This window comes from Gymnogyps californianus, chromosome 2 (assembly GCF_018139145.2).
Source record: "Gymnogyps californianus isolate 813 chromosome 2, ASM1813914v2, whole genome shotgun sequence".
Lineage (NCBI taxonomy): Eukaryota > Metazoa > Chordata > Aves > Accipitriformes > Cathartidae > Gymnogyps > Gymnogyps californianus.
Window position 1 is genome coordinate 132368882 of NC_059472.1, and position 27785 is coordinate 132396666.

The 27785-nt window shown below is 39.7% G+C and overlaps 1 protein-coding gene across 1 annotated transcript; it reads right to left on the reverse strand.

Moving 5' to 3' along the window:
- Positions 1-1399: 1399 nt before the first annotated feature.
- Positions 1400-27785, reverse strand: KLHL7 (kelch like family member 7). Its single transcript, XM_050892927.1, has 11 exons — positions 27518-27785; positions 23020-23122; positions 22005-22098; positions 20705-20829; positions 17735-17910; positions 14901-15075; positions 13310-13452; positions 7806-8046; positions 4704-4905; positions 4320-4417; positions 1400-2670 (listed from the first exon to the last, which is right to left on the reverse strand). The coding sequence occupies exons 1-11, from the start codon at positions 27635-27637 to the stop codon at positions 2387-2389; spliced, it is 1761 nt and encodes a 586-aa protein (XP_050748884.1). The 5' UTR covers positions 27638-27785; the 3' UTR covers positions 1400-2386.

Sequence of the window (27785 nt, forward strand, 5' to 3'; positions counted from 1 at the left end):
GCCGCCGCCCTGACGTCAGAGGCGGGCGCCGCGCAGTGGGGCGGGGCCGCCGCGGCGGGAGGAGGCGGAGCCCCGGCGGCAGCCCATCGCCACCAGCCTCAGGCCCTGGCAACCGTTGTCGCCAGGAGCGCAACCGCCGCTGCGCGCGCCGGGCCGCGCCGCTAACGGTGGTTCCCGGGTGCTGCGGGAAGAGCGTTTGTGAGAGCGGGCCTGGGGCGGGGGCCCGGCTGCCTTGCGCCACAGGAGTCAAAAGAGGACGTCCGACGGCAGGCTGTCACCCAGCGGGCTTTGTCGGTACACATCGCGATACACGGCAGGGCCTGGGAAAGAGGAGTATCGCCTTCCGGACCATTTTCAATTCAGATACTGAACCGGATCTAACTGAAGCACGGGCCGGGGCACATGGCAAGGTAAAAGTCGAGGAAAAAAAAAACAAAACAAACTACCAGGTGTACATAAACGTGAGCATTGTCACTTTGCGCAAAGGTGAACCGTTAAGAAAGCGTAGACAGGTTTGAGGAGAAGCATACAGCCCTGACAGCAGGATAGCCACTTGAAGATGGCTGGTGTGCATGTGTTCTGTGACAAACTACTTCTTGCAAGTCCTTTCCTTCTTCCTACTTACACGTTTTTCAGTAGCTTAAAAATAATTATTAACCCCTTGAAAATAAAAGTTAGAAAAAGGTGCTTCACAATTTTAAAAGCAGATACAAAAAAAATATCAAACAGCCTGTACAACCTAAAAAGTGCACAGTTCACTCCAGTTTTTACAATATTTTAGAATTAAGGATCAGAGACACCAGTGACATGTTTGTTTCATGGCTCAAAAAGGGAAAGGCAAGGGTGAACAGAAAAAAAAGTTTTACAGCATTCATTTACTACTGAATAGAGAACTGAGTTGCAAGAACCACTATTAAGCCCATGACTGCATCTACTACTTTCTGTACATGCAGAGTTGTTAGGATGAGGAAGAAAACCAGGAGGAAGTCTACAAAGAAGCACTGACTTTGAAAACTGGAATTTATACTACTTATGTGAACTTGGAGGATCTTCAGAAATAAAATCCACACCACCAGCGATGCACAAAGTACAGGTAGGCAAACACCAACTTTTTAAGTTAACTCAATAGTCTCATAGAAACAGATCTGAAAACATTAGCAAGTTAGAAGAGATGTGACAAAATTAGGATGAAGATTATTAATAAACTAGCATGGGAGCAGGACAGACATATATCATTTGTATAGTTTTGCAGAAGCTGGAAGATGTACACAGTATTGACACTGATAGCTTGACAAGCTGAACTTCTACACTGGAAGAAATTTACTGTCATGTGACTGGAAACATTTACAGAACTATATGCTTATAAACCAGAGATTAATAACCATGTGCAACTTTAGAAGACTTCTATAAAGTATCTTTAATGACTTGGTTCATGCCATTTTAAAAACAGTCATTTTCAAGAAGAAAATCAATACATTTGTTGTATTGACTTTGCTTTCCCATTCTTATTCCCCTCTTTGCTAATGGTTTGGCATCCACAGTATGTACAGTCTGATGCCTGGGAAGATATATTGAAAATTAATCCCAAGTTTCCAACTTGCTAATTATAGTGCACAATTATTGTGGACTTCCCCCACCATCCCCCTACCTCAGTATAATACAAAAAAATGAAAGCCTTTCCATGAAAGCTCCCCAAAATGCCAAAGATGTCATCAGCAAAGTGTTTCTCTAATCTATATATATGGCCTGTCTAACTTTAAAAATTGATACGCAGTCATGCAAATGATGGAAGAAAGTCACTGGAAGAGGGCAGCTATCATGATCTAGAGAGCTGTGTAACGTGTCCCCATTCGCCATGGGAATCTTTATTATACTGCTGTCCTTGGTCTTTCCTGAGGAAAAATCTTCATTGCATCCTAGTAAGATTTCTGCAGGTAGGTATAAATGAGAAAGTTTTTTGCTCATATTTTTTATGACCCAAGCTGCATTTACTCACCTTTATTAAATGAAGAATCTCTGCAACTGAGCTCAGTAAAGTGTCATTTAACCAGAAATCTTATCTTCATCAAATGCTTTGAGTTCTAAATAATTGGATTGGGTCTATTTTTGACAAGGCCACACAGAGTCCTTTTAAAGGAAGATGCCATATGATCTCAGCTAGGTAAGTGGATTCTCAAAATACATCCCCATCTCTTAAAACAGACAAGAAAATGGGCATGACAAAAATCCATGTTATACAATATGCGGTATATACAAATTGAAAGACTGCATCTCAGTTTTTCCTATTACTCAAGTTTAACAAGATTCAGTAAAACATGGAAGCAAAGAACCAATAGCCATCTTTCCCCAAGTCCTTGAAGAATGTCTCAGCATCTCCTACAGGTCTTCAGGTTTCTAAAGTTTCTTCATTTGCCCCACAAGTGTCTACAACACAGATTAAACAACTTGTCACTGGGAAAGCACGGACTTTGGAGTTGGCTATCCACTTGTCTGTTTCAGTATTATATTCAAGAATGTGCCCTAACCGACCAACACCCTGAAAACCAGCTAGGACATAGACTATAGATCCCACAGCAGCACACTTCACTGTTACACCTTTCCATGGCATTGGAGACACCATCTTCCATTCATTCATCTTGATATCGTAATATTCTACATTATCAAGGCCACCTACAAAGCAATGAGACAGATAACTGCTTATTACATTATAGCGTACGGACTGAACTAGAGCATACAAATGCTTCATTAAACTTAGTCTTTATTTTCAAGGTTTAGATTAAAACGTAAACCCTAGAGTAAACAATGTGAAAAAAGGCAACAGGTTTCTAAACTAGCGTTTTACCCTTTTATAAATACAGAAACAGAGAAAAGTAAAAAGGAGACTGAAGGTGAGATGTGTTGTAACAAATTTCACGTTATGTGCTTTCTAGAGATTCTAACATGTTACTTCATGAACAGAACAACTAACAATGCTGAATTTCTTATGGATTTGTGGCTAGTGACTAAAACTCAGGAATCCACCTGAAACTTCCCTACAGTGAGGGCATTTTATTCTAGAGGGGTCACCAGTACCTTTACCTAAATTGGTCATTTACTGATAGAGAATGTCTCTCTTCATTATGATATTAAAATCATTGAAGTTTAAAAGCCTAAGTCCCTTTGAAAAGGGCCAAGGGAATCAAAAGTTAGAGAAGAGTAGATTTTGTGACTAAGATTTGCTTCTTTAGGAAATAGGCTAGTAATTACACTTCACAATATCTACAAACATCCTGTTATCCCTATTTAACAATTTAAATATAAGTCACAGTTTTCACTTCCAGTCCTGAATTACTAGATCTGAAATTAAGAAACCTTTATATAATGTTAAGAAATACAAGTATTTCACCCCAGACATAACTCTTCCCCATTATATTACAATAAGAACAATTAGTCAGGCTACAGAACATGAATAGCAAAATAATACTGGTTCAATAGTACACACTTCTAAAATGAGCATTCAGTGAATACACTAACATTATGCAAAATGGCAGCTCTGGCTGTAACTGATTGATAAATGTTTGTGCAAAAAATGCATCTACTGATATTTTTGCATTAGAAATCAATCATGCTGGAATAGTTTTAGTAGCTAATTAAAATACAAGCTATATTCTAAAATAGCATTAATCTGAAATCGAACATTCTAATTACCATAGTGATTAATAAACCTCATAGCTGAGAATTTTCCATTTTGAAAAGCACTTCAGAAACCCTATGTAATTAAAATTCAGTTCTCCTGGGAAAGAAACTATTATTATTCTAGTTTTAAAGACAAGAAGATAGGCAGATCATAAATGACCTGCCCATGACAGTAAGTCGTATTTCAAAACTAGGGCAGTCAAAAAAGTTCTCACTTTCTCACCACTTTAAAATAGCTGACTAGCTTTAAGTCTTTAGACTGAAGTTCCTAAAATAGTGGCTACACCTTTACCTGTCTCTGAAGAGAATGCTAAAATCTCTCAAAATACATAATGAATAACCAAAAAAACCCCTATCTTTTCTCAGATGTCTGTTTAGCCATATTAACTACAGTAGAACTGGGCTACAGTATGGGTGCATATCTGAATTTGCCAATACTGTCATTAGTAAAAGAGTTTGAAAAATAAGATACAGTGAATAGGGAGGTAAAAGAAGGAAGGCAACAATGATGTGACAACAACAGGACATGTTTTATGGAACTGCTCAAAGTTTCTCAGCTGAGCAGAGTAGAATTCTTTGCAAAAGAAAAAAGGCCCCCATAAAACCTTGTGTGACCAGCTAGAGAATTAATAGAATTAAAGTACCTAAGCCATTTTGTCCACCCACAGCAAATATTTTGTCCTTTACAAACACCAGCCCATGATTCTTCCTGGCTTCAATCATTGGACACAGCTCAGTCCACCTGGGGAAAAAGAAAACAAAACAGGAAAACTCACTACTTAGTTCCCAGAAAATAAGTATAAAAGTATGTAAATGAAACCTAGCATTGGGAAAATGCAATACAGAAGAAAGCTGCTTAAGAAAAACTTCCTTTTAAGTAAAACTGCAACTAACTGATTTATTACTGCTTAACTCGGGGAAAATTCCTTACCCCATACAATTCTTCCTATTCATCTATACTTCAGTTATTTAGGGAGCGAGCAAAGCCACAAGTAACCAAAAATAATCAGAATTGATACAATACTTACGTTTCAGTGGCTGGATCATAAACTTCACAGGAGTTTAGGACTCTTCCAGAAACATTGTTTCCCAAGCTTCCTCCACATACATAAATGAGACCATTCGCCTCTACCATTCCATGGCTGCATCGCTGAGTCAGCATGCTAGGCTTTGTGTGCCAGCTTTCTGTTCTTGTATCATAGCATTCAAATAAATACAGTGCAGAATTTCCTTAAAAAAATAGAAACCCACCAAAGTGGCATTAATTTTTATGGTTGTCTTTCAAGAGAAGAGTCTAACAGTAATTATCAAATTGATGTTTTATTTGTTAGTTGAAAAGGGAAAGCTGCTTTCCCACCTCCAAAAGCAGAACTAACCAACTTGAAACTTGGGACTATTCAGAAAGTACATACTTGTAATTCTTTTGACTCTTTTGTTCCAAAATATGCAAGTAAGTTTATAAAATTGCAATTTGTGTTTAAAAACAAAAACAAATGATGAGGATATTTTTTTTTAGGGGGAAATAAACACTGAACAGATATGTATATGAATTACCAATCATATTGTCATCATCTCATGCTACTCTCACTACTTGAAAATATATTGAACTTTCAGATGTGAAGATGAAACCAGCTTTGTAAACTTAGTACAGATTCATGAGTCTCTTTTCTCTAAGCAATGTGACTTGCCCAATTCCCAGAATATGTGTTGCCTTTGGAATTAGATAGCTTGATTATGTCATAACATACTCCTGAATTATTAGCAACCACGAGACAGCTACCCCTCACCATTTTACTTTCTTCCTGGGAACTGGCAGATACTTATTTTCTGGTAGTGCAAGGTCTGTGTACTCCTCCCTCAAGGGCCAAAAAAAACTATTACTGAAATCAAAAGCAATTTTTCTAATGAAGATAGATGGGAGCTTAAAGACTTGTGCTCAGGTAACTAGCTGAACCATAGCCAAAGCAGAGAAGGCTGCATACAACTTTCTCAGAAAAGAACCAGGATCCTTCTCTCCTTTGTTTCAATAGATATATTCACCTGGAACAGTTAAAGGTGCCTGTTATTGTGCCTCTTTTTCCTTGGCTTTCTACTTCTAAAAGTTAAGTGTGTCACACTAGCAGCACTCACTACCAGCTGGGGATTTGAACCCTCAAAACAGTGCTACACTTCCAGACCCAAAATACAGGAGCAGACTTCTATAAACTGTGCATTTGTTTACTCCTACCATGTAATTCTCAATATTACAAAGAACTGCATAGAGTGGGACATATTTTTTCCTTTATGTAAATACACATCCTTATTGCTCTGAAGTTGTAGAAATTCTCATCCATGGGAAATACAGCAGAACTGTCTTTAATGTCTTTTAAAAAAGGTAGAAGCTTCCATTTTCAGTATGCTGTCAGTATAATGTTAAATATTTTTCTTGCACCTAAATATAGTGGAACAATTTAGTATGTTTAGCTATCAAACTCTGCTAGCTATTGCAAATAGAACAGTACTCCTATCAATTCAAAAAGGGGAAATAAGCCCTGTTTTCTGTAATGGACTGGCACAGTAATTTGTTTTCCAAACTCTTCAATCAATGCAAAAAGCATGCAATTTTTAGATTTCTCTACAGCTAAACACACTGCAGCATTTTCTCTGATTGATGGTTTCACATAATTGCCTGCTAGATTCAGGATAGACAGACTTTCCCAAACAAGCAGTGTTCACTGGATTCCAAAGAAAAACATACAGGCAAAATAAACTCCATTATTAATTTTTAGCTTTTACTATTCTGTCTTGAATAATATTTATGGAAAGCAAAGTAAAACTGTGCAGTAAAGTGAGGGTAGATTAAAAAGAAAACTCCTAAATTAAAATTTCCATTACAGTTGTATTAACTAATTACAGTGTATTAGAAAGTAAACTATACAATCAAAGTTTGTATCATACTCCCTCATGAACTGACATGTGGGAAACTAGGAAGAGTTACGAAATTTTGCAGTGTTCCAAGTTTCCCAATGCAGCCTTAGTTAAGCCTATTTCAAGTAATGGGAAAGGTGCTATTTCACATTCACCACACTAGGTGGCGGCGAGGAACTGTCTAATCTGCTGCTACATTAGACCTCTTAAAATACTTCACAGGTCAGATAACATTACCTAAATGTCACAACTTCCCATTAAGTGACTTATCAGTGTTAAGCACCGATTATGACCTTTTTTCCTCTGCTCACGTCCCTCTGCAGCAAGGCAGAGCTCAAAAGGATCTACTAGAAAATTTCTCCCTGGCTCTAGGGTTTGGGGTTTTTTTTCTTTTTTCCCAGAACACAGCTTTTTTTTTAAAGCTCTAATTCTATGGATATAGCATACCTACATTCCAGCTTTTGGTTTGTTGATGATGTATCAGATTTAGACAAAATAAATTTTAAAATGTTGCTATAACACCATAGCATAAGTCACCCACTAGGTTTTTTGGGGAGAAAAAACACCATGGTCTGTCTTTTTTTTTTTTACTATGATGGGTAATAACAGCTAAAGAAAGTAGTATTTCTCCATTTACTGAAGCAAACCAACAGGATAACAAACTAACAGAATATAACTTCTGTCATTTGACAGAAAAATTGGACAAATTGCTTTACAGGGCCAGGTATGATTTCACCACCAAAAGCAGTAGTTTCAAGAGCTTTTTTTCACCCTTTTTTTCCTTAAAAAAAAACTTCATTAGGCCCAACATATGTTGTATACAAGGAATGCCATTGTCAAAATGCAGCTATTCTGGCCATACATTGCAGAAAATTTTAAACCACACTAAGTTCTGTGGATTTATAGAAGTAAGCTAAGAGCAGAGTGGGACTCCCAAAATGTATTTGCTTTTCCCTAGTTAACTCTTAAGGGTTGCAGTGTACTTTAACATTTACATTAACTAGAGCATAATAATTTCAAAAAGTGAAACCATTTAAAAAACACAACAGAAATAGATTGTTGGATTGTGGGGAGGATAAAATCCTAAATATGGGAAAATACACTCATTAGGCTAACATGGCAACGTGCAGTTTCTAGAGTCATGCAAAAACCAGAAAAATTTCCAGGTATCTTTGTTTGTGCTTTTTTTTGTTTGTTTGTTTTAAAGATTTTTAGTGTCTTACCCACTTCTGAACCACCAGATGTATAAATTTTGCCCTCAGCAGCACAGGCTGCAAGGCTATCTCGAGGTGTTGGAGGTCCTAGCTTGGAATACCAGCTATCCTTCACCACATTGTAGCAGTCCATTCGCTTTATAGGGAAGAGCTGGGAACCACCCAAAATATAAACTACGTTGTCCCAGAAGACACAAGCTGCATCCCTGCGCTTTTCAAAGGGACATCGGATGTCTGTCCAGCTGTAATCCTGCATTACAAAGAACAGGTAATGTCTAATAGATTATAACACTTACCTGCACAGCGAGTGTTTTTCAAACAGAGCTTTTCATAGAGATTTAGATATGGTCAGTTTTAAAGTTCCTTTTCAAAACAAATACGAATACTGTTTATTGAAGAATACTCCTCAGGCATACTCTTGAAAAATTCTCTTAGACACAGACATAGTTAGCTGCAATGAACCATGACATTATGAATTTCTATTTCCTCATTCCCTGTGTGCACCCAGTACAGCTTCCCTGAAAAACAGATATTTTTTTTTCCCCAGAATTGATCTCCTGCTGCTATCATGTCAGAAACAATGCATGTGATCAATAAAGTAGGATTGCATTTTCTTTTATAGGAATGGAAAAAGACATCTTACATATAGTAACAGATTCTTTCTAAAAAAAATAAAATACAGAATGTACCAAACAAAGGCGATAGAAAAAGAAGATAATATCCAAATTGACAAGCAACTCAGTTAAAAAGCTCTGATACATACTTTATTACCATGACAACTAGAAGCTTATTTACAGAATTTACAACACACAAATGATCTACAGCTATCCACAGTTGATAGCATGAGAAATAGAGTAATGCTCCATCACAAATACTGGCAGTCATGTTGCCTAGAAACTGATTTTGCATGGATTGGCAAAACCAGCGAGTATCAAATATGGGCAGTAACACTACCCAAAGCCTTAAGAACACCAAACTCAGCAACTGATGGCAGACCAGGATAGCATACAGCACAAGAAACACTTCTTGAGTAATAGCATCTCACATATTCCATGAGCATAGCTTGTATCCTATACTGAACAGGAAAGTATGGGACCTTAACTGTTATCTGTGCCACCTCAGGATGGTCTAGCTCAACCTGCTGAATGACCTTCATTGTAATGGTTCACACAAGACATTACATCATTACATTTTCTTAGCAAGGACATACTTCAAACACCTTGATCAATGAGGAAGAACAGCGACTCCTACATGGGGGTTCAAAGAAAGAGAGGCAGAGCATGTTATAGTCCAAAACATCTTACAATCTTTTCTTGTAGCATCCCCCATATCAAGAAGAGCTGGCAGGTGCATGTGGCCCTTTATGGTGAGAAACAGGTCCTGGGGCATCCTAGAAAGGAAAGCCATACTACAGCATGGCAAAATAAATAGCTGCATAAATCTTAAGAAAATGTCTTAGTGCATTGTGCAAGATCAACATATTTTCTAGCTCAAACTTCTGGTACTTTTACAAAAAGTCCTGTTGTTTTCCTTTACTGTTATAAAGGGCTGTGATCTGACCCACTTTTATGGCTTCAGTTCATAGCTACCATTTCATCCACACCTTTATCAAATGAAAAGCCATAACCTGAGCATACTCAGCAGTATCCTCCTCTTTCAGCAGGAGGCAATTTAGGTCATTCTCTTATAATGCTCTTCAGTGTTAGTCTGCATCACACAATTGATTTCAATTTATGCATTTTACACATTTAAGAATTATGCAGAAGAGTTGCTTTATGCTACAGTCAAGATCCACACAGCCCTAGGCAGTGGCAAGCTTCATTTTTGGGGGGCTGAGTAGGGAAAGAAAGACCAAGATAGGTATATGGTGACACTTTCCCTGCTGATCTTTGTTTTCAACAAACTGTGATGCAGGACACCAGAGGCAGAAGCTGTATCTTTGTATTTAATAGTTTTTGAAAGGCTTTTTTCTCTTTCATGAATTTATTTAATCACTTATTAAAACTATCTGAACTCCTAGCAGCCACAAGACCTTGTGACAGGAATGGCACATGTAATTATGGGCCATGTGAAAAAGTACCTCCTTTTGTTTAAGACTTTTCCCTCATTTTCAGTTGATACCTCCTCTTCCAAGTTTGTCAGGGAAAACAGCAGACATGCCTAATATGGGCAATCTACCCATTAACAGCTTATTAACTACAGCTCTATCTCCTCATAAAAGGTACACTGGTTCCCCTAATCATCAAGGAATAGCGACACCAGGCATCTGTTACTTTTTACTTGCCATTGCTGGATTTTGCACTGTTAAAAAGTTAAAATTTCCAGCCATTTCTGGTCACTAGAGACAGCAAATTTCAAAATAAGCATATTGTTGCCTCAAAATCCCATAGTCATGTATAAATTTTTATCAAGAATTCATAAAACAAAACAAGAAGTATTTTATTCCTGACTTGGGAAAAAAAAGGAGAAGCTTTTTAAAAAAATATTCTGTGGAAAATTCAACAAGAAAATGCTTCCCACCACCGTTAATAGGACATCTAGGATTTCTAGTAGTATTCTGAAAACAAACATCTCTATTCAAAATAGTGCCAGATTGCTCCATAAGTTTTATGCCCATCTGCATCTGTCCTGTTGCATCATTTTGCTCTCTTGATGAAGTACATGCATCAATAGAAATATCAGTTACAGTGCATCAAAGACAACAAGTATAGACTTAAAGTAATACTGCTAACAGTCTCAACAAATAACACATGGTATCCAATCCATTCTTATTTAAAGAACCCTTTTTGACAACAAGGAAGTGAAGATCAACATTAGAGGCTAATTTTGCGTGCAAAACAATCAGTGAAAATTAAAATTTTTTGCACAAGTTTTATAGTGTTAGAATTATTGAAATTTCAGTATCACAACTGCGAAAATATTTTCAGAAGAAACATAACCTTTGTTTTGAACTGTTTCTTTAGCTGACATAAGAATTTAATTAAAATCAAAAGTGAAGGACTAGGTCAGTATTCAATCAGTTCAACAGGCAACAAAATTTAAATTCTTTCCCAAGGTCCTAACGTTGCAAAAGTACATACACAACCTTAATTCTCTGCTCTGTGACACTCGCATCATCTTTTGATGAGACTAAAGTGAGTTAAACGTGATATAGTCTTTGCAGCATTGGAGCCTTACATCCCACACTTATTTTGCATGCACACAATGCTAATCCAACAGGGGTTCTGGATCCTTGGTTTGTTGCATTTAAGAAGCTACTGTCACAGTTAATTAAAGATCAAACTCAGATACTCAAGCAAAACATCCAGAAAAGGACCTTTAAATAGCTTAGAGTTGGAAATGAAGTAAGTAAAAGCTATTCAACAAGACATGACAGGCTAGCTAAGAGTACCCAAGAAAGCATATAAGCACTAGGAAAACATTCAAGGAAGACATGCTTGTTAGAATCAAGATCTCCAACTACCCACTTTTTTTCCTTCTCCTTCCCTGCCCCCCCCACCCCTCCCCCATTAATCCACATGCAAGGCCATAAAGCTTGATCAAGAGGCAGTTCTGCAAAATTTCTTCCAAACTCCCTTCTTTTTTGGTGTTATGCCTGGACAAACAGTCTATGAAAAAAATGAGCTATTTTATCCTATGCTTTATGTAGACTTATATAGGTATGACTTTTTGTCCACAAAACTGATTTCTTTGTAATATTATAGTTTATGTCTGACCGAAGATCACCTAACTACATACATAATTTTCCTTTTAGTTGTAAATCTTTGCCTGTCACTCCCACTCAGCATGCACTGAGATTATTATTTTTCAAACAAGATTAAGTTTTCAGAAAATACATGGTGACAACTGGGGGGGGTGGTGGTGTATTAGTTTATAAAGAGTGATGAAGCAACAACCCCCATCTTTTGAGTTCTGACCACCATTGACATCAGGCACTTACAGAATTTAACCTATCGGTTAGGTTGGTAAAGAGACCACATGCACGCTATGCTGATAATACCATTGCCAATTAATGACTGGGACAAGAAGTCTCTAAGCTAGCTTCCATCCTGCCTAAAATCAGCTTTGTTCCAACATAAGTAACTGGAGATTAAGAGAAAGGAACTTTGATCTGATTTCCTTCTAATAAAAGGAAGGTCAGAGCATATTGGGTGAATTACAGCTTGTTAAAATGCCAAAACCAAGTAAGTGTTTGAAAAGGATGAATGCCCTGATCAAAGGCTTCCTCAACTCAGACCTTGGAAAGGAAAGAATTATCTGCTCTGTTCCCTTCACTTCCTCGCCCCCAGTTGGAGTACTGCTTTCTTACTTGAGCGTGTGTACGAAGGAAAAAGGTGGGCATTATTTAGGAATTTGGAATTCCCAATAAAAATACATATTAAATGTCTCTCAAACTAAGTCAGCAAAGCTGGTAGATTTTTCTCCAGACTTGAGTGGTGCTCAAAGAAGGTAGCTTCAATTTTATCTTACATAAGGGAATGTGAACAATTAGTTCAAAACACATCCCAAGGGCTCATTCATTCTGAATTAGATTTGACAGGGCTCACATTGACTATAAAGTTCACACAGATAACACACAAAACTGTTTGAAATTATAAGAAGCATTTAATATGCTGAGTTAGAACAACCAGAATTTCTGTAACAAAATATTACATGTATGTGATCTCATAACTTAGAGCCCTGATGTTTACGTAGCAACTTTTTTCTGTATTACTACATGTGCTTGCCTGGTAAAACAGAGTATGGATAATCCTTTTGCATGCAGCTGATGTTTCTAGACCATCTAGTCTGCATAGCTGAAATAGACACCATTCCTTTGGCTTGATTTTATTCAGGAAACATGGAAACAAATTTCAGGCAAAGCTTGCTTGCTCTAAATTGGCCACCTCTAATTTTTTTGTTGTAGAAACTCACTCTTTTCCACTTACAGAATACTTAACTCCCAATTCTTCTCCTTATATACTCTTAAGAACTAACAAAATTGTGAACCATTGAGATCTAAAGTGGTTACATATTTATAATAAATGCACTGAAAAACCACCTTGCACTCTAAAACTGGGTTCTACACTAACATACAAGCCAATAGTTTAACTTGTGCTAAAAAGAAATTGCTTTGAGTTATTCTCTGAACACATATGTGCATGCACATGCATATAGACTTTCATATATTCCTAACCGATTGCCTGATATTTCTGTGACCTTTTATTTAGTTCCAGCTGTGGGATGCACATACCAATCAATTCTCAACTCAGATGGATTTATCAGAACTCCATATCTAATACTGCCAACAAACACACACAATCATTCTATTAAAAATGAAGTATTACATCTAGGTACACAGATTTGAAAATACCTAATTAAGCATACTCTTCCAACTGTATATCCAAGAGGCAGGGAATACATCCTTCCTAATACTGTTTTGTAGATCATTATGTCTTAGTTAATATCATCAGCAAATAAAACACGTAAGATTACAAACAGTGAATCTTAATGCATTCTGAGGTAACGATTACCTTTGGATTAAAATATCTGCAGGACTGGGGCTGTGAGCCTCCAAATAAAGCAATGCGATAATCATGTTTTTTTCTTCTTGGCCGTGTACCTTCCACTAACTCTTCTCTGTCTTCTGGGGAAAGCAGATGGTATCGCATCCCACCTGGAAGGAAGACAACAACCATTGCAGACCCAGTGTAGCTCATACATGGAAAGGGATGTTTCAGATGGGGGGGAGAGGGAAGGGAGGGAAAAGGGGGAAACCAAGTTTCTACATTACACCTGTACAGCTTTGACTTAAAAGGGAAGAATGCACAGCAGCACATGAGGATGGGAGCATACATCCAGATTTACACCCTATTTCAAATTGCCTGCTCCATGTGAAAACAGGACATGGATATAGACTCACATTATATACCAATTGATCGATCAGCTTATTTAGCCAATATTAACAAGCAACTAAGTTTGTCGCATTGAAACAGGCAAAAGGAAGCAAGCCCAAAGAAAAGGAATGGCAGAACCGGGAGCCTAAAGAGGACAACACTAACATTAAAAGAAGGGACTTGAATGCAATGAGGGGTCAACCATGCCTGCCTCCTCACCCCCCAATTCTTGATTAAAAAGGAAAGCATCTCTAGCACATTATACCTCGTGAAAACCCCTCACTTTTGTTCTTAGCTTGACAACGCAAAAATATCAGTTGCAATTGGTATAAGAAAATAAACATCCTCCTAAGAAACATTGCAAAGAATGCAAAAATATTAGTGACATTACAAGCCACTAAAACCAGACAAACAAAAATCCTTATTTCTTAAACAATGCACCCAACTCCATGTCACACAAGAAGTATGACTGAGATGTCAATGGTCAGCAAATACTTACCAACATATAGATTAATTTGAATCTTGCTCATTGAGACTGAAGGAAAACTGTTGCGTACCATTTTTTTAGATCTACGCTAAAGTGAAGCCAACTAGTTAACTGCTACTGAAATTAAAAAATTTCTTTCCAGAATATTTATCAACATCTAGGCTTTTCTTTCTTACATGATAAAATTTCACGAATGGTGTCTAAAAACAAAAGGGAAGCTTGTTCCCTATCTCATCTGCACCTTGAGGATGCAACTGTCTGTAAGCTCAACAGTCAGTATATATTACAGATAAAAATAGCGCAACATATGCTTAACATTCTAATTTGCTTAGGGAAGCTTTACAATATTCAAAATTTTGACATAAAGTATTTTTTATTAATTCACATACAAACATGAACAATATTGAAGTTACTAGCCTGTCCCAAAGGCACACTAACACTTCCAATTACCCTAATGACTCACTGACAAAAATCTCCATTCCATTACTTGTCATGGAGTTCATGTCATTTGCTAGGAGAAAAGAAATGAAAGTCACACTCTGTTACATAAGCTAGGTTTTATTTCCATGATAATCTGCTAATCCAACTTCAACTAAACACAGCATTCTAGAGGGAACACAGTAAGATGAATTTAATGTCAAAATGTTGTCAGAGCATTTTAAAGCAAACAATTTTCAAAGATTCCACAACATTCTTTTAATTATACAGAACATTAAAGATTTCAGCTAGAGGTCAACTTACTGATCACCATTTTAAGGCATTCTGGGTTATCCTGAATAAGTGGTTCAGCCTGAACTGTTTTACTTAAGAAGTTCTTTGATATAAGAGGAAATCGGACTTTAGCAAGAATATCAACCATGTACGGCTGGCGATTTGGCTCATCATACTTCAGCCATCTGACTGCTGCATCATAAACCTTAAACAAGAAAGAAGGAAAGAAAAGGATAAGGTACATCACCACACAGTAAGACTAAACCTTAACACTCCAAATTGATTCTTCTGCCTGTTGGAGGTTAATTTATACGAACATTTTAGTATGTGGGGATCCATCACCATCTTCCAAAAAAACCCAACAAAAACACCAACCAAACCCCCCAAAAGACAATGCTCAGACATGAAGTAAAACAAAGGCACAACCACAGAATAAACCCCATCTACAAACTTAAAAAAAACCCAACCACAAACCACTACTTCTGCTATTTAACTTTTTTGTCCTCCAAATGGGAAGCATGAATCTGCAATTCACATTTATGTGGGTAACCCACGTACCAGGTTAAGTCTATGCTTCAAGTTCCATGCCATAACACAGGTAATACTTCACCAGAAATGTTGAAATAGCTTCTACTTGATATAGTCTCCTGAACTGACAAACTGCTTCTGTTACCAAATCATAGTGTTGGGGATCCAAATATATTGCTATTGTTGTGTCTTAGGGGACCATTTAAATTAAAGTTTTTAGCTGCAGACTGCCATAAATTTACCAGAGCACCTCCTCTCTATCTCCTCTTTACAGGAAAAGATAATGGGTTTTCTTAGGGGGCAGGGAAGACAGAACAGGGAAGGTAACCAAGAAGTCTGCTCTATTTATGATTGTCCTCTGGGTCAGGAAGGAATGAAATGAAAATCCACTACCCATGTACTAAGATACTTCCATGCTGCTCTCAGACATAGCAAGCTTATTTACTATGCTGCCACTTCAGAGTCAGCACTAACTTCATTACAAGTGATAGCACAGTCAATACCTACTCCTGTAGCTGAAACTGATCAGTTATCAGTGGTGAGTGACTGAGGTATAACGTGGAAAGACATTTAATGGCAGAATTAAGGGTTATTCAGAAGGACTGCTAAACCACCTCAGCTATAATTCTGCAAAATGACCAGGGAGCAAGGGAGAGTAAAGAAATAAAAAAAATTTAAGGCTCAATTCCATCAGCTAAGGAAATCCAACAGAATGACTGGGACAGGAACATTTTATCCCTTCATCAACAGAAACATTACTTGCATACAGGAAAAATAAAACAGCTAGTAATTAAAGCTACCTTCCTTTTTTTGCTAAATGTAAATATGCTCTACACCAACACAAAAGTTAGAGTATCATGTCAACTTTCTAGCAGTACTCCTGAGACATAAGATTCCTATAGTATCGTTGGCAAACTTCTGCAGTTTCATGGTGCGCACTGCCAGTTTCCTAAAGGAATTTTAATGATGCCATGCTGCCTACACAAAATTTCTACCACTGCTGCAAAGTTAAAGTATGCCATCCTACCTTACCAACAGAACTTCAAGAATGTAAATTCCAAAGTGTCATTTTGGCTGCAAGCCAAACAACACTTCCAGCTTTCAGAATGTTACACTGTGACCTGAACTTTTCCCAGCACATGGCAAGGATGTTGAACTGTGACATAACTCATATTTGTACTTGTAACTAGCCAACTATCACATTCCATCACCTGATATTATCCCCCACTCTTAGTAATTCTTATTTTCATTGAAGCTTTTTACTGCAGCAGACACATTGAAGAAAACACATTAATTCCGTGAAAGCTAAACTTCACATCAGGAAAACATCCATTTCTAAGTGGATACACATACCATCTTGGCTATGAGATCCCTCTGTTGCACTTCAAAAGTATGAGTCAACTCATGATGACATATCCAAACAAACTTAAATCACCTAGTTCAAGCACCAGAACAGCATAGCTAGAAAGGCAAGATTTCAGTTTGTTTTCAACAGATTTGACTGAGAAGCTACAAGAAGTACCCAGCCGCTACAACCATGCTGCAATCACCTCGTTGGGCTGCACTGCAGACACCTATACTCTTCCTATTCTCCTGCAGCAGAAAGAACAAGCTGCCCAAGCATTCAGGGCTGTGCTATAAGCTGAATCAAGCTTTCCAAATGGGACAGCTGTGAATGTAATTTCTACCACAGGTTACAACTTTTAATTGAGTGAAACTCCAGGCTCCTTTCAGCCACCTAAACTTTTTTGTGTCCTCTCCCTAAATAAGGGCCTTCCATCAATCCATCACTGTCAATGCATCTAGCTTTCAGTGTTTTGTTCATCTTGCTTCCAAGTCCCTCAGTTCCCTAAGCTTAACTTGTGTATGCATACATTTCCATCAGAAACAACTCCTCTCTGAAATGGGCTGAGACCATACTCAGGTAGAGAGATATGCAGTTTGCTTACCACTTTGAAGTAGTTCACTTTCACCAATAGCACATGAACCCCAAGCTAGGAGCAACCACTATACATCAAACTTAATTCAGCTCACGTACTATGGAATCAGAAGCCCTACAGCTATCTCGATAAAGGAAACTGTTTTGCTTACTCTCTTTATGACTCCTTTCTTCCTGTTTGCTGAAACAACACACAATAACCACACCTGAAACGTGGATATTCATTAATATTTGGTTTTGACCAAGCTAGGATGCACCTTTTATTCTACAATTTAGCAAGCACTATGTGCATCATATACTGCAGGAACATCAGAAGTGAGATACTTTAAACCAGTTCTTGATTAAAAAAAGACAGTGAAGTTCAATGCTCTTAGCTGGTATGAAACAGGGATCTCACCTGGTCTTCTGCCCTCACTGTCAATGTGTCTTGGTTCAAGAGATGTGTCACACGCTTAACATCAAGCTGAAGAAACTCATCTGTCTTGTAAACTTCAGTGAAATGCTGATGGATAAAGTCATCTGCAGTGGCTTTCAGTTCTGGACAGTCTAGGCATTCTGCTAACACACTTATACCTATGAAGAAAAAATTAAGAAAAACCCTTCCAAACTTGAACTGCAATTACCTTTAATATATTAAAATAGAATAAAATTACTGTAATTTCAATGATAGTTGCAACCCCAGTTTAATATTTATTACCATGCTTTTTTTTTCTTTAAAACACATGCTGTCATAACTCATCTGCAACTCAAGACAAACTAAGATAAGCACAAGCTGCTGATCCTTATCCCTACCGAACTAACTGGAGAGTCAGACCTGCAGCACTTGCTGTATTAACTCTCTCTCCAGCACTATTTCCTCACTGTTTCTTTCCCCATTACGAAGCAGATAACAGTACCTTAACCAGGTCTGAGCCATATCACAATCACAAAGTCTAACCAGAGCAGCTTGAGAAACTGGATCCAGGTGTTATGACCTCCCCTGACCTGCTCATGCAGCAGCAGTCACCAACCAAGCCCAAATTCCTTCAAGAGTCACAGTGAACTGAGACCTTTCTATACAGGTAGCACAGTCAGCTGCAGATCAACACAAAAAAGTCAAGTTGATGCTGCTGCAAGGGCAGAAGGTTGGCATAAAGGTATAAACAGCAACTGCTACTGAGAAGCACCGTTTCCAACCTTCCCATTAGAAACCAGGTAAGCACAGAGCTTTTCAGCAGAAACTTTTGCTCATCATGCTACAGTCTTCCTCCTCCTTCTATGGAGGAGATGGCAACTGGGGTAGAAGCAACTCACCAACCCATGGGCTGCAATGAGCCTGAGCTGCTCTAAGTAGTAAAATGCAAACTAGAAAGATAAAAATCCAAGTGTATGACCTCTTGACAAAATTTCAAGAGATTCAAAACAAGCCATGGTTTCTTTCAAATAATGCTTTTTAAAAAAAATGAACTGTGGATTTGCCTATGAGTCTGCACAGAACACATTTCAGCTTGTAAACAATGCCTTGAAGAAAAATTGATTTAATCTTTATCTCCCTTTTTGCTATAAAGTAGCAAAGTATGCAGTGTTAAGTGTTAGAGACCACAATTAATTTTCTAGTTAACAAAAACCACAGAGGAGGGAATATGCCTCAAAGCAAGCGTAAGTGGCATTTTCCTTAGAAGGTAATGTCTTCCAGCAGTTTTTTCAGAGCCACAGCTGTACTGCACCAAAGTGTCAGTTGAATCATTATAATTCAGATACTCTGCAAAACATTTCTATGATACTATAAACATCTACAACATCATTGAGCTGTTACTAGGAGAATTACATGACAAATGTCAATAAGAAACCCTAAAACAAGTTTATCTTCAACCTCTGATTAAATAAAGTGCACCAAATCTTAAGCATGAAAAAGCATTTAGTTCTACTTGTTGTTTACCTTTTCTGTAACACCGAGTTCACATTAGGGCTACAGAACCTATTAAATATCAAACCTGCCCAGATGACATTCATGGATTTCAGTCCAAATGAAGAGCAACTAAAACCAAAAGTAACCTAAACTTATCCTGTTCATACTTTTAGAAGATATGCTAGTTTTGTAGAAATTACAACTTTGTCCAATCCTGTCTCCAAGTACAGTAACAACAACTGAAAGCTCCACCCTACTAAACAGCTGAGGTTCTCTAAGAAACAAGAAGCTCCAGGGTGCTGCCAAGCTGGGATGAGACCTAGCACAGTCAGTGGACCCTTGTGTTGGGTTTGTGTGGCAGGGGTTTGTGTAGCGGAGGAGGGGCCACAGGGGTGGCTCCTGTGAGAAGCTGCTAGAACCTTCCCCAGCTCCAAGTCAGACCCACCTCTGGCCAAGGCTGAGCCCATCAGTGACAGTGGTAGTGCCTCTGTGACAGCATGTTTAAGAAGGGGGAAAAGGCTGCCGAGAAGAAGAGGAACTACAGTGAAGAGAGGAGTGGGATGTGAGAGAAACAGCCATTGAGGTCAGTGAAGATGGAGAGGGAGGAGGTACACCAGAGCAGAGATTCCCCTGCAGCCCGTGGTGAGACGACAGGCTGTCCCCCTGCAGCCCATGGAGGTTAGCAGTGGAGCAGAGATTCCCCTGCAGCCCCTGGAGGACCCCACACCAGAGCAGGTGGCTGGGCCCGGAGAAGGCCATGACTCCACTGGAAAGCCCACACTGGAGCAGTTCATGGAGGACTACAGCCCGTGGAAAGGGCTCACATTGGAGAAGCTTGTGGAGGGCTGATCCCCATGGGAGGGACCCCACGCTGGAGCCGGGGAAGAGTGTTAGGAGTCCTTCCCCCAAGGAGGAAGGAGCAGCAAAGACAAAGTGTGATGAACTGACTGCAACCCCCATCCCCCTGCACCACTGGGGGTGGGGGAGGTATAGGAATCAGGACTAAAGTTAAGCCCAGGGAAGAAGGGAGGGGTGGGGGGAAGGTGTGTTTTTAAGATATGGTTCTATTTCTCATCCTCCTACTCTGATTTGATTGGTAACAAATTCAATTGATTTCTTCTTTTTCCCGTTTTTTGCCTGTCAGCATAATTGGTGAGGGATCCCTCCCTGTCCTTGTCTCGACAACCCATGAGCCTTTTCGTTGTATTTTCTCCTCCTCATCCCACCAAGGGGGAGGAGTGAGCAAGCAGCTGCGTGGTGCTTTGTTGCCAGCTGGGCCTAAACCACAACAACACTGATACTGGCAAGACAACTGCCAGATTGTTTTGTCTACAGCAAGGGACAACAGTTCAGATTCAAAGCAAAATTATTTTTACATGCCTGATTTAGCCAAATATTACTGTCTTTTAGACAATATTACCTATTTTTCAGGAACAGCAAAGTCAAAACCAGTAAATTTAAAGTCTGCATTTCTCTTACCAAGACAATTGGAAGCATCAACTTGTTCTTTTAAAAAGTCCACACACATTTTTTTCACAGGTTCAATTTGATATTGGTTTGCTGCATCTAGTAAAGACTGGACATTATTGCTGTTAACTGAGATTCTGCAAAACAGAAGGAGTAAAATTAGCATCACTAAAATTACCTACTTTGTCATAGTAAAAAAAAGCAACTTACACCAATTCACATAAATGGCAAAGTTATTTCCCTGCTATTTACCCAAGCATCTTTCACACACAGTCTGAAGACACAACCTCCCTTCGTGATCTTTCCAAATTGCTTTCATTTGCTCTACTTTACTGAGGAAGGGCAAAGAGTAACCAGTCCTGGGTTCTGAAGAATAAGCCTTTAACACAGGCCCTCTGCAGTACCATACTATTGCTTTGACTTGTGTGATTAGCCACTTTCACAAAACAGAAAATGAACAGAACCTTTTTTCTGACAGTCTCCTACTCCCAAACAGGCATCAACAAAATCTGTCTAAACTCATTGTCAAGACTGCTCTGGCTGATTTGCCCAGAGTGCACAAGCAGAACAACCAGTCTGGCAGTGCTTCATGAGAAGGTACAGAGCCCACAGACAAGGGCCTGGGCACCAGAGGAGGCAACCATATGGCTGGGGTGCTGACACTGACTGTCTCTCACCACTGATGGAACATACAAGACTGCTCTCAAAGAAAGGAGAAAGCCTTCCTAAGGAGAGTCAATCCCATTAGTACAAAGATGAAAGGCCTGCCATCCATTGGTCATGACAGCTGATTAAGACGTACTGTTTACAATCCTAGTCATCTGTACAAGCTCTGTTTAAAAAAAAAAAAACCCAACAGACACATGGACAACCTGAGATAGGAGGGAAATGCTGTTCACAGAACAGTTATCCACCCTGCCTGTCCTGAGATGAAGGTATAACTCCTGGAAATGGTTCTGTGCAATAGCTACCATGGCCATAAAGAGAAATCCTGCTGATATCAATAAGGGCCTGAATTTCAGAACAATGGGAAATATAATTTGACTCCAACACTGAAATCAAAAGCTTGAAGTGCTTTGAGTTGCTTTCTGAAGACAACTATCACTCTCTTTAGTCTGTAGGGCTTCCTACTGATTAAATAAAAAGGAAGAGGGAAGAAGGATAGAAGGTCTAGTCACATCAGGCTTTAAACAAACTAAAGAATTGTAATGGTAACAAAACTGATGAATCATAAAAGTATTACTTTAAGATTTTATCATTGACAATTGGCAGGCTTCCTAGAAAAAGTGTCAGCTTTAAATAACAAAACTACCTTGCAGTATAAGCAAACTCCACAAGCTGTTCAATAATGTCAGGTTCTGCATCTTTTAGCTCCACTTCAAAGGACTTTGATTCAAGCATATTTGCTGCAAATCGATTAAAAGACAAACTACATCAATAAGCCACTCTAGTTATTGTACATTTTGCAAACAGTAGAAAATAAAGTGCAAACAGTAGAAAATACAAAGTGGGAACCTGCTAAAAAGTGCACACAGTGGACTGCTGTTTTCCCAGGATTACTAATGCAAGTCAGGAAAGAAAGGAGGCAGCGGGACAAAGAAGATAACTGGTATGTGTGCATGCTTGTATTATGTAAATTATGACAAACTGTATTAAGTAGAAAGGGTCATAGATGCTGTTGACTGCAGTGCAGACTGCCAAGTTAGCATTACCAAAACCAGGAAGCACACACTGTACTTTCAAAAACTATTTTCATATTCAAGCTGATAACAATAGAGACAGCTCTGAGCTCCCCACATCCAGGCACAGCACTGTAAGTCTGCCCACAGACAGTTACAAGCTGACCATTGGAAGGCACGGTTATTTTACTTCTACTTGACTTTAATGTGTGTTTTGTAGCACAGTAATTTTACAAGTCATGGGTAAGGCGTACAAAAGTAAGACAGAAACTACATAACTGAATTTGTAAAGATAGCATAAATGCAAGAATATTTACACTTCTGAAAGCCCGTTTTATATGTGGAAGTGCCTAATGGTGGGAAGCAACGGGGCAGACAAATTCTGTCATGGGAGTAAAAACTCCCAGTTTTCAGGCTAAGGGAGGGAGACCAACTCTAATACAGTGTATGGGCCCCAATTAATAAGAGAGCTTACCTATGAAGTAACACTTGAATTGATCAAAAGAGAGTTAAAGGCAAAATGAGGGGAAGGGTGAACAGAGACGAATCAAAGAAGGACACAAAATGAGGAAATCTTCACTTATACTTAGCCACAAGTCTAACAGGATATCATCATGAAAGCTTATAATCAATTTTGAAAAGACTTACTAGTAAACATCAAGTTAAAAAAATGACTGGCTGAAGCAAGCACAACACGGTGAGCTGGGATCTTTCTTTCTTGAACCATAAGAATGACATCACACAGAGTTTTCTAAATCAGAGGAAAAAACAGACAAACAAAAAACAAAGATCAACATTTTCAAAAATCTTTCAATATTTCTTTAAAAACAGCTTATGGAAATTCGTTGCTTTTCTTAATCCACACAACTCAAGAGTATTATGTAATAAAAAGATTTTCTGAAAGTCAAAGTTAAGTTCAGTAACCTGGATAACTAGCAAAGTTCAGTTTACCCCTGAACTTGTACCTTAAGGATGGTCATGTATAACATGAACTCGGATTTAAGTTTTTCCTGTGGCATTTATATCAGCCTCCAATAACATAGGCTCTACAGCATCTAGCAGGGGCTGCATTTATATTACACTCTTCTCATCCATCAGTGGCTCTCTTCTCTACTCAGCTGTTGATTTTCAAAAAAACCTCACAGGAACCTCATATCTGAAGACTGCCATCACATTGCCCAACCAGAGTGAAAGTGATGAACAAGTTCAAAGCATTCAATGGAACACTTTAAAGAAAATGTATCCCAAAAATACCCCTTCTGTGGAAGGGTTTGACTGGTCACACCTGATGAGCAAGTAACTTCCAAACAAAAAAAAAATTATTTTATTTCTCATTTGTTTGCTATTTGTATGTAGGCAGTTAGTTTCTCCCCTATACCTGAACTGTCATGCACTAGAATGAGAAAGGAAAGTGACAGAACTCATAAAAGTTGTCAAGAGACATGAGAGGAGAGTAAGGGATTGGGGTAAAAACACATAATTTGAATTGATTCGCAAATGGTATCCTTTCTAAGAACATACTGACAGAAATAAATGCACACCATACTACAGTTAATTATAACATCCTCTTTATTAAGAAAGAAAAACTGAGCAGCACTGCTTCCTAAAACCAGGAATTAATTTTCAACTACTACCTTAAGTTCATGGAACTGCTTTCAGAAACGCCTACCTACGCCCATCCCAATACTAACACCAGAAAAGAGCATTTCTACTGTGCGAAGTATATACTTGCTTAGAACAGTGTGAGAATGTTTTCCACATACAGACAATATTATCTAGGGCACACCTTACAAGGCTGATAATCCATATATACAGCCCCTTCAAATAAACGTATTTTTTAGTTTTGTGAAGGAAAGGACACTCAGAAGCATGCATCAGACAAAATATACATAATACATTTTAAAAAAATGTTTTAATTAGAAGTTAGATGGAGGGTGACATACAGCTTCCTTTGTACCTCTGTAGCTTTAAACCATTTAGGATTGAAGCAACAAAAAAAAAAAAAGACCATTCGAAAAAAGTTTCAGAGGAAATCCTTTAAAGCTGAAATTCCTAGCACACCTGGTTCAAAAGCTCAGAAACTAGCAGTACAAGATACCATAAAATCCTGTGGCCAAGCTTTGCTAAGACTCACAACTGTTGCTTGAACTCCACACTGCATTTCTAAGATACATTTAATGCCTCAACTCAGCATTTGAAGCACCTCAGATATTCTAAGGCCTCTCTGGGTGAGGGACGAAATATTTGTCAGCCAAAACAGACCATCATTTTCATTTCTTTCTCTGGGATGTTTCTGGGTGTGACTGTTCCATTTCAACTAATGCTCTTCTGAGGATTTCTGTACTTCTTTCCAGAAGGACCCATTGGTGTCACTGAGTCACCTCAACGAGGCAACAGATGACTGGTGTTACACCAACCAAAGGACACACCCGAGCATGAGCTTGCATTAGGGCACTTCATCTTCTAATTAACAGGTTCAGCAACACCTTGCAACTCTGTCCCAGCTTCATTCTCAATTACTTCACTCTTGGCTGACCTCCACTCAGCTGCAAAGTTGCAACAAAGGATTTATGCACATGCTGTCAAATAGCTCTGTAAAACCCACAAAGATGTGGGCCATCTCATGTTGGAGATGAGCACTAAGTCCTCCATGCACTAAACATACTTGTCCCCAACATCTTACCAGTACTAAGTGCACGTATGTCCATAGTTTACTCTAAACTCCCATACTCACGGAGGCTGCCTCTAGATTCCAGCTCACACAAAACCCAGCCCCTTTAAAATTAGCTGTACTTTCCAATCAGCGCATTTTCCTACAGCATTAAACTAATGCATTTAAATAGCTAGTGCTCCACATGCATGTTGCTGTTTCCATGACAGGAAATTTTTAACTCCTATCGTATTTAGGTTTTATAACCCCAGCATAGTTCTTGACTGATCAAAATACAAGAAGAGCTGCCTATAAAGCCTCTTAAATTTTAGCACAACTAATCAGCTGAACTAGTACATTTTCTTCTGGCTCCTGCTGACTTCCTAATTTTATCCTATATAATTACACCTCCCCCTGCCCTCCCAGTAATAGTTAACCTCCTCTTACAAACAACTCCTGAAAGAAGCATGAGTGTCACGAACTATGCAAGAATTTCTGGAGCAGTCAGCACTGGGTGGGATATGCAAAGTCACCATCTGAGGTCAGATTAGAAGTTTCCAGGAAACTCTGATAGCAGGCAAAATTCAGAGTTGCGCCTCCCCGGGCATAACAGATTTTGAAATTTGAATCGGAAGTACACACAAATTTCAGAGCACTTAATCCTGATCCTCTCTCTCCCTGTTTAGAGTAACTCATAACCAGATGAGAGTTGGCACTCTACTGAAAGATGAGGTACTTACACAGAACAACAACGTGGTGCCACATACTGGAGTAGTGACATGGTAAAGCACCGCGATTTCCCTGTGCTAGGGGCTGTACATACATCTAAGGGAGGGCAGTATTTCCTCTACCTACTTACAAAGCATAACAGCATCTGGCATCCCCTTGTCAACAATGACAGAGGTACGAGCTAAACAGTGATGAGCTATGAACTCAGCTACACCTTGGAATATGTTTAACCAATTAGAACAGAAACAAAGTCTACATCAAAAGAATAGATCATAGGCTTTAAGTCTCAACTCCACTACCTGAAGTCATTGAAACCAATTTGTTTTTTCATACATAGGAACTTATTTGCATGAAATGGTTTATGCAGACAACACAACTGACTATGTATTAGTGAGATAAGAACAGGGCTGAAGGGCTAGAGAAAAGCAGAATCAACACTCTGATATCACTTGCTAGGCCAGGACCCAGACTGCTGATGAACACAGCATTAAAAGCTGGACTGAGCCTTTGGCAAGACTAACACTGCGAGACAAGCAACTAAACCCTAGAAGATACAACACATGCAGCGCCAAGTACGAAGCCCCCAAATGTTCTTCAACAGCTGGCTTCAGAGTCAGCTTTAATTCTGGCTCCACATCCCTCCTTTTAAATGAACCATACTACCACAATCAAGCCAGCTCCTCCTCCGACGAGAAAGATTTCTTCATATGCAAGGAGTTACACGGATCATCTTTCTGCTCTTGTACCAGAAGTTTAAGCTTTTCAAGGAAAAAAAAAATTTAAAAATCAGCATTTCTTTCAGTTTGGACAGCTCAACTGAAATACACTTGTATGATTATAGCTTTGGTTACCACTCCTGCTCTACTGGTAAACAGAAGAGTCATCTTTAATAATCATTAGACTATTGACCTAGGAAGCTGACCAGCCCAAAAGGTGAGAATTTGTAAAGAGGAGGCCACCAGCCCCCTATACTGCCATTGGCTTCTTAGTGAGATGGCCAGATGCATTCAGTATGAAGCACAAGAAGAAATGCTACCTGTGAAACCAAACCATGGTTCCAGTCATCCCTCTCCTCCTGCTGCAGCTTCACTATACTGATAGTGTTCACAGGGGTACACAGTCAATTTGTTCAGAGAAGAGTTCCTGGTTAAAATTCAGCATCACCATCTTTTTACTCCCCTCAGGTTTCTGTTTAAAAAGGGCTACGTGAATACTCTAACTGGAGGAACTCGGCCATCAGTCACAGCTTCACTTCTGCCCTACCATAGGCAAGATATTATTAGATAAGGAAGCAGATCCACTGTGTCTTCTGCCTTCAGCACCAACAATAACCTGTTGCAAGTAAAATCTGAACTTGTTACGCTTGTTGTGTCGGCGTATGGCAGCGTTCACCGCGGCCTAAGCCTACCGGAGGAACTCAGGCCCTCAGCATTCCGGCCCGCCTCGGCGGCTAGGTGGGGTTATTCATTGTGGTCAGACTCAAGAGACGAAAAACCCACGCAAACCTTCACGCGGGAGGCGGGCTCTGTCGGCAGGGCAGCACCGACCCCACCGGCACCGGCAGGCGGCCCCGGCGGGGCTCGGGGCTGACACCGGCGACCGCGTTTCTGCTCGGCTCCGCGGGAGCCTTAGACGGCGGCGGAGCCGGGTGACGAGCGGCCGCCCGCGGGCCGCCGCCGGGCGGCCCCAGGCCCCCCGCCGCGGCCCGCGACGGAGCCGCCGGGCAGCCCCAGGCCCCGCCGGGCCGTGGGGAAGCCGCCGCCGTACCTGTTTGCGCATGGTGTTCATCACTCCCATGAAGCTCGCCAGCAGCTTCGCCTCCTCGCGGGCGGCGAGCTTCTTCTCCGTCTTCTTCTTGCTGCTCTTCTCCGACCCGGGGGCGGCCATGCTCCCCAGCCCTCACCGCCGCGGACACCGGCGGCCCGCCACCCTCGCCGGAGCACATGCGCCGCCGGGGCGAGGCCCGCCAGCTGCCGGGCGGCGACCAAAGGCTCCCGACGCTCGGCACCGGGCAGCGCCCGGCCCAGCCGCACCG

Bases quoted from the DNA above. Each gene is read 5' to 3' on its own strand.
- KLHL7 (XM_050892927.1), bottom strand. From the start codon at position 27,637: ATGGCCGCCCCCGGGTCGGAGAAGAGCAGCAAGAAGAAGACGGAGAAG. The intron at 20,830-22,004 runs GTAGTTTTGTTA...TCTGTTTTGCAG, and splicing joins GAGTTTGCTTATACTGCAAG to AATCTCAGTTAACAGCAATA. The intron at 15,076-17,734 runs GTGAGATCCCTG...TTCTTGTTTAAG, and splicing joins CAGTGAGGGCAGAAGACCAG to GTTTATGATGCAGCAGTCAG.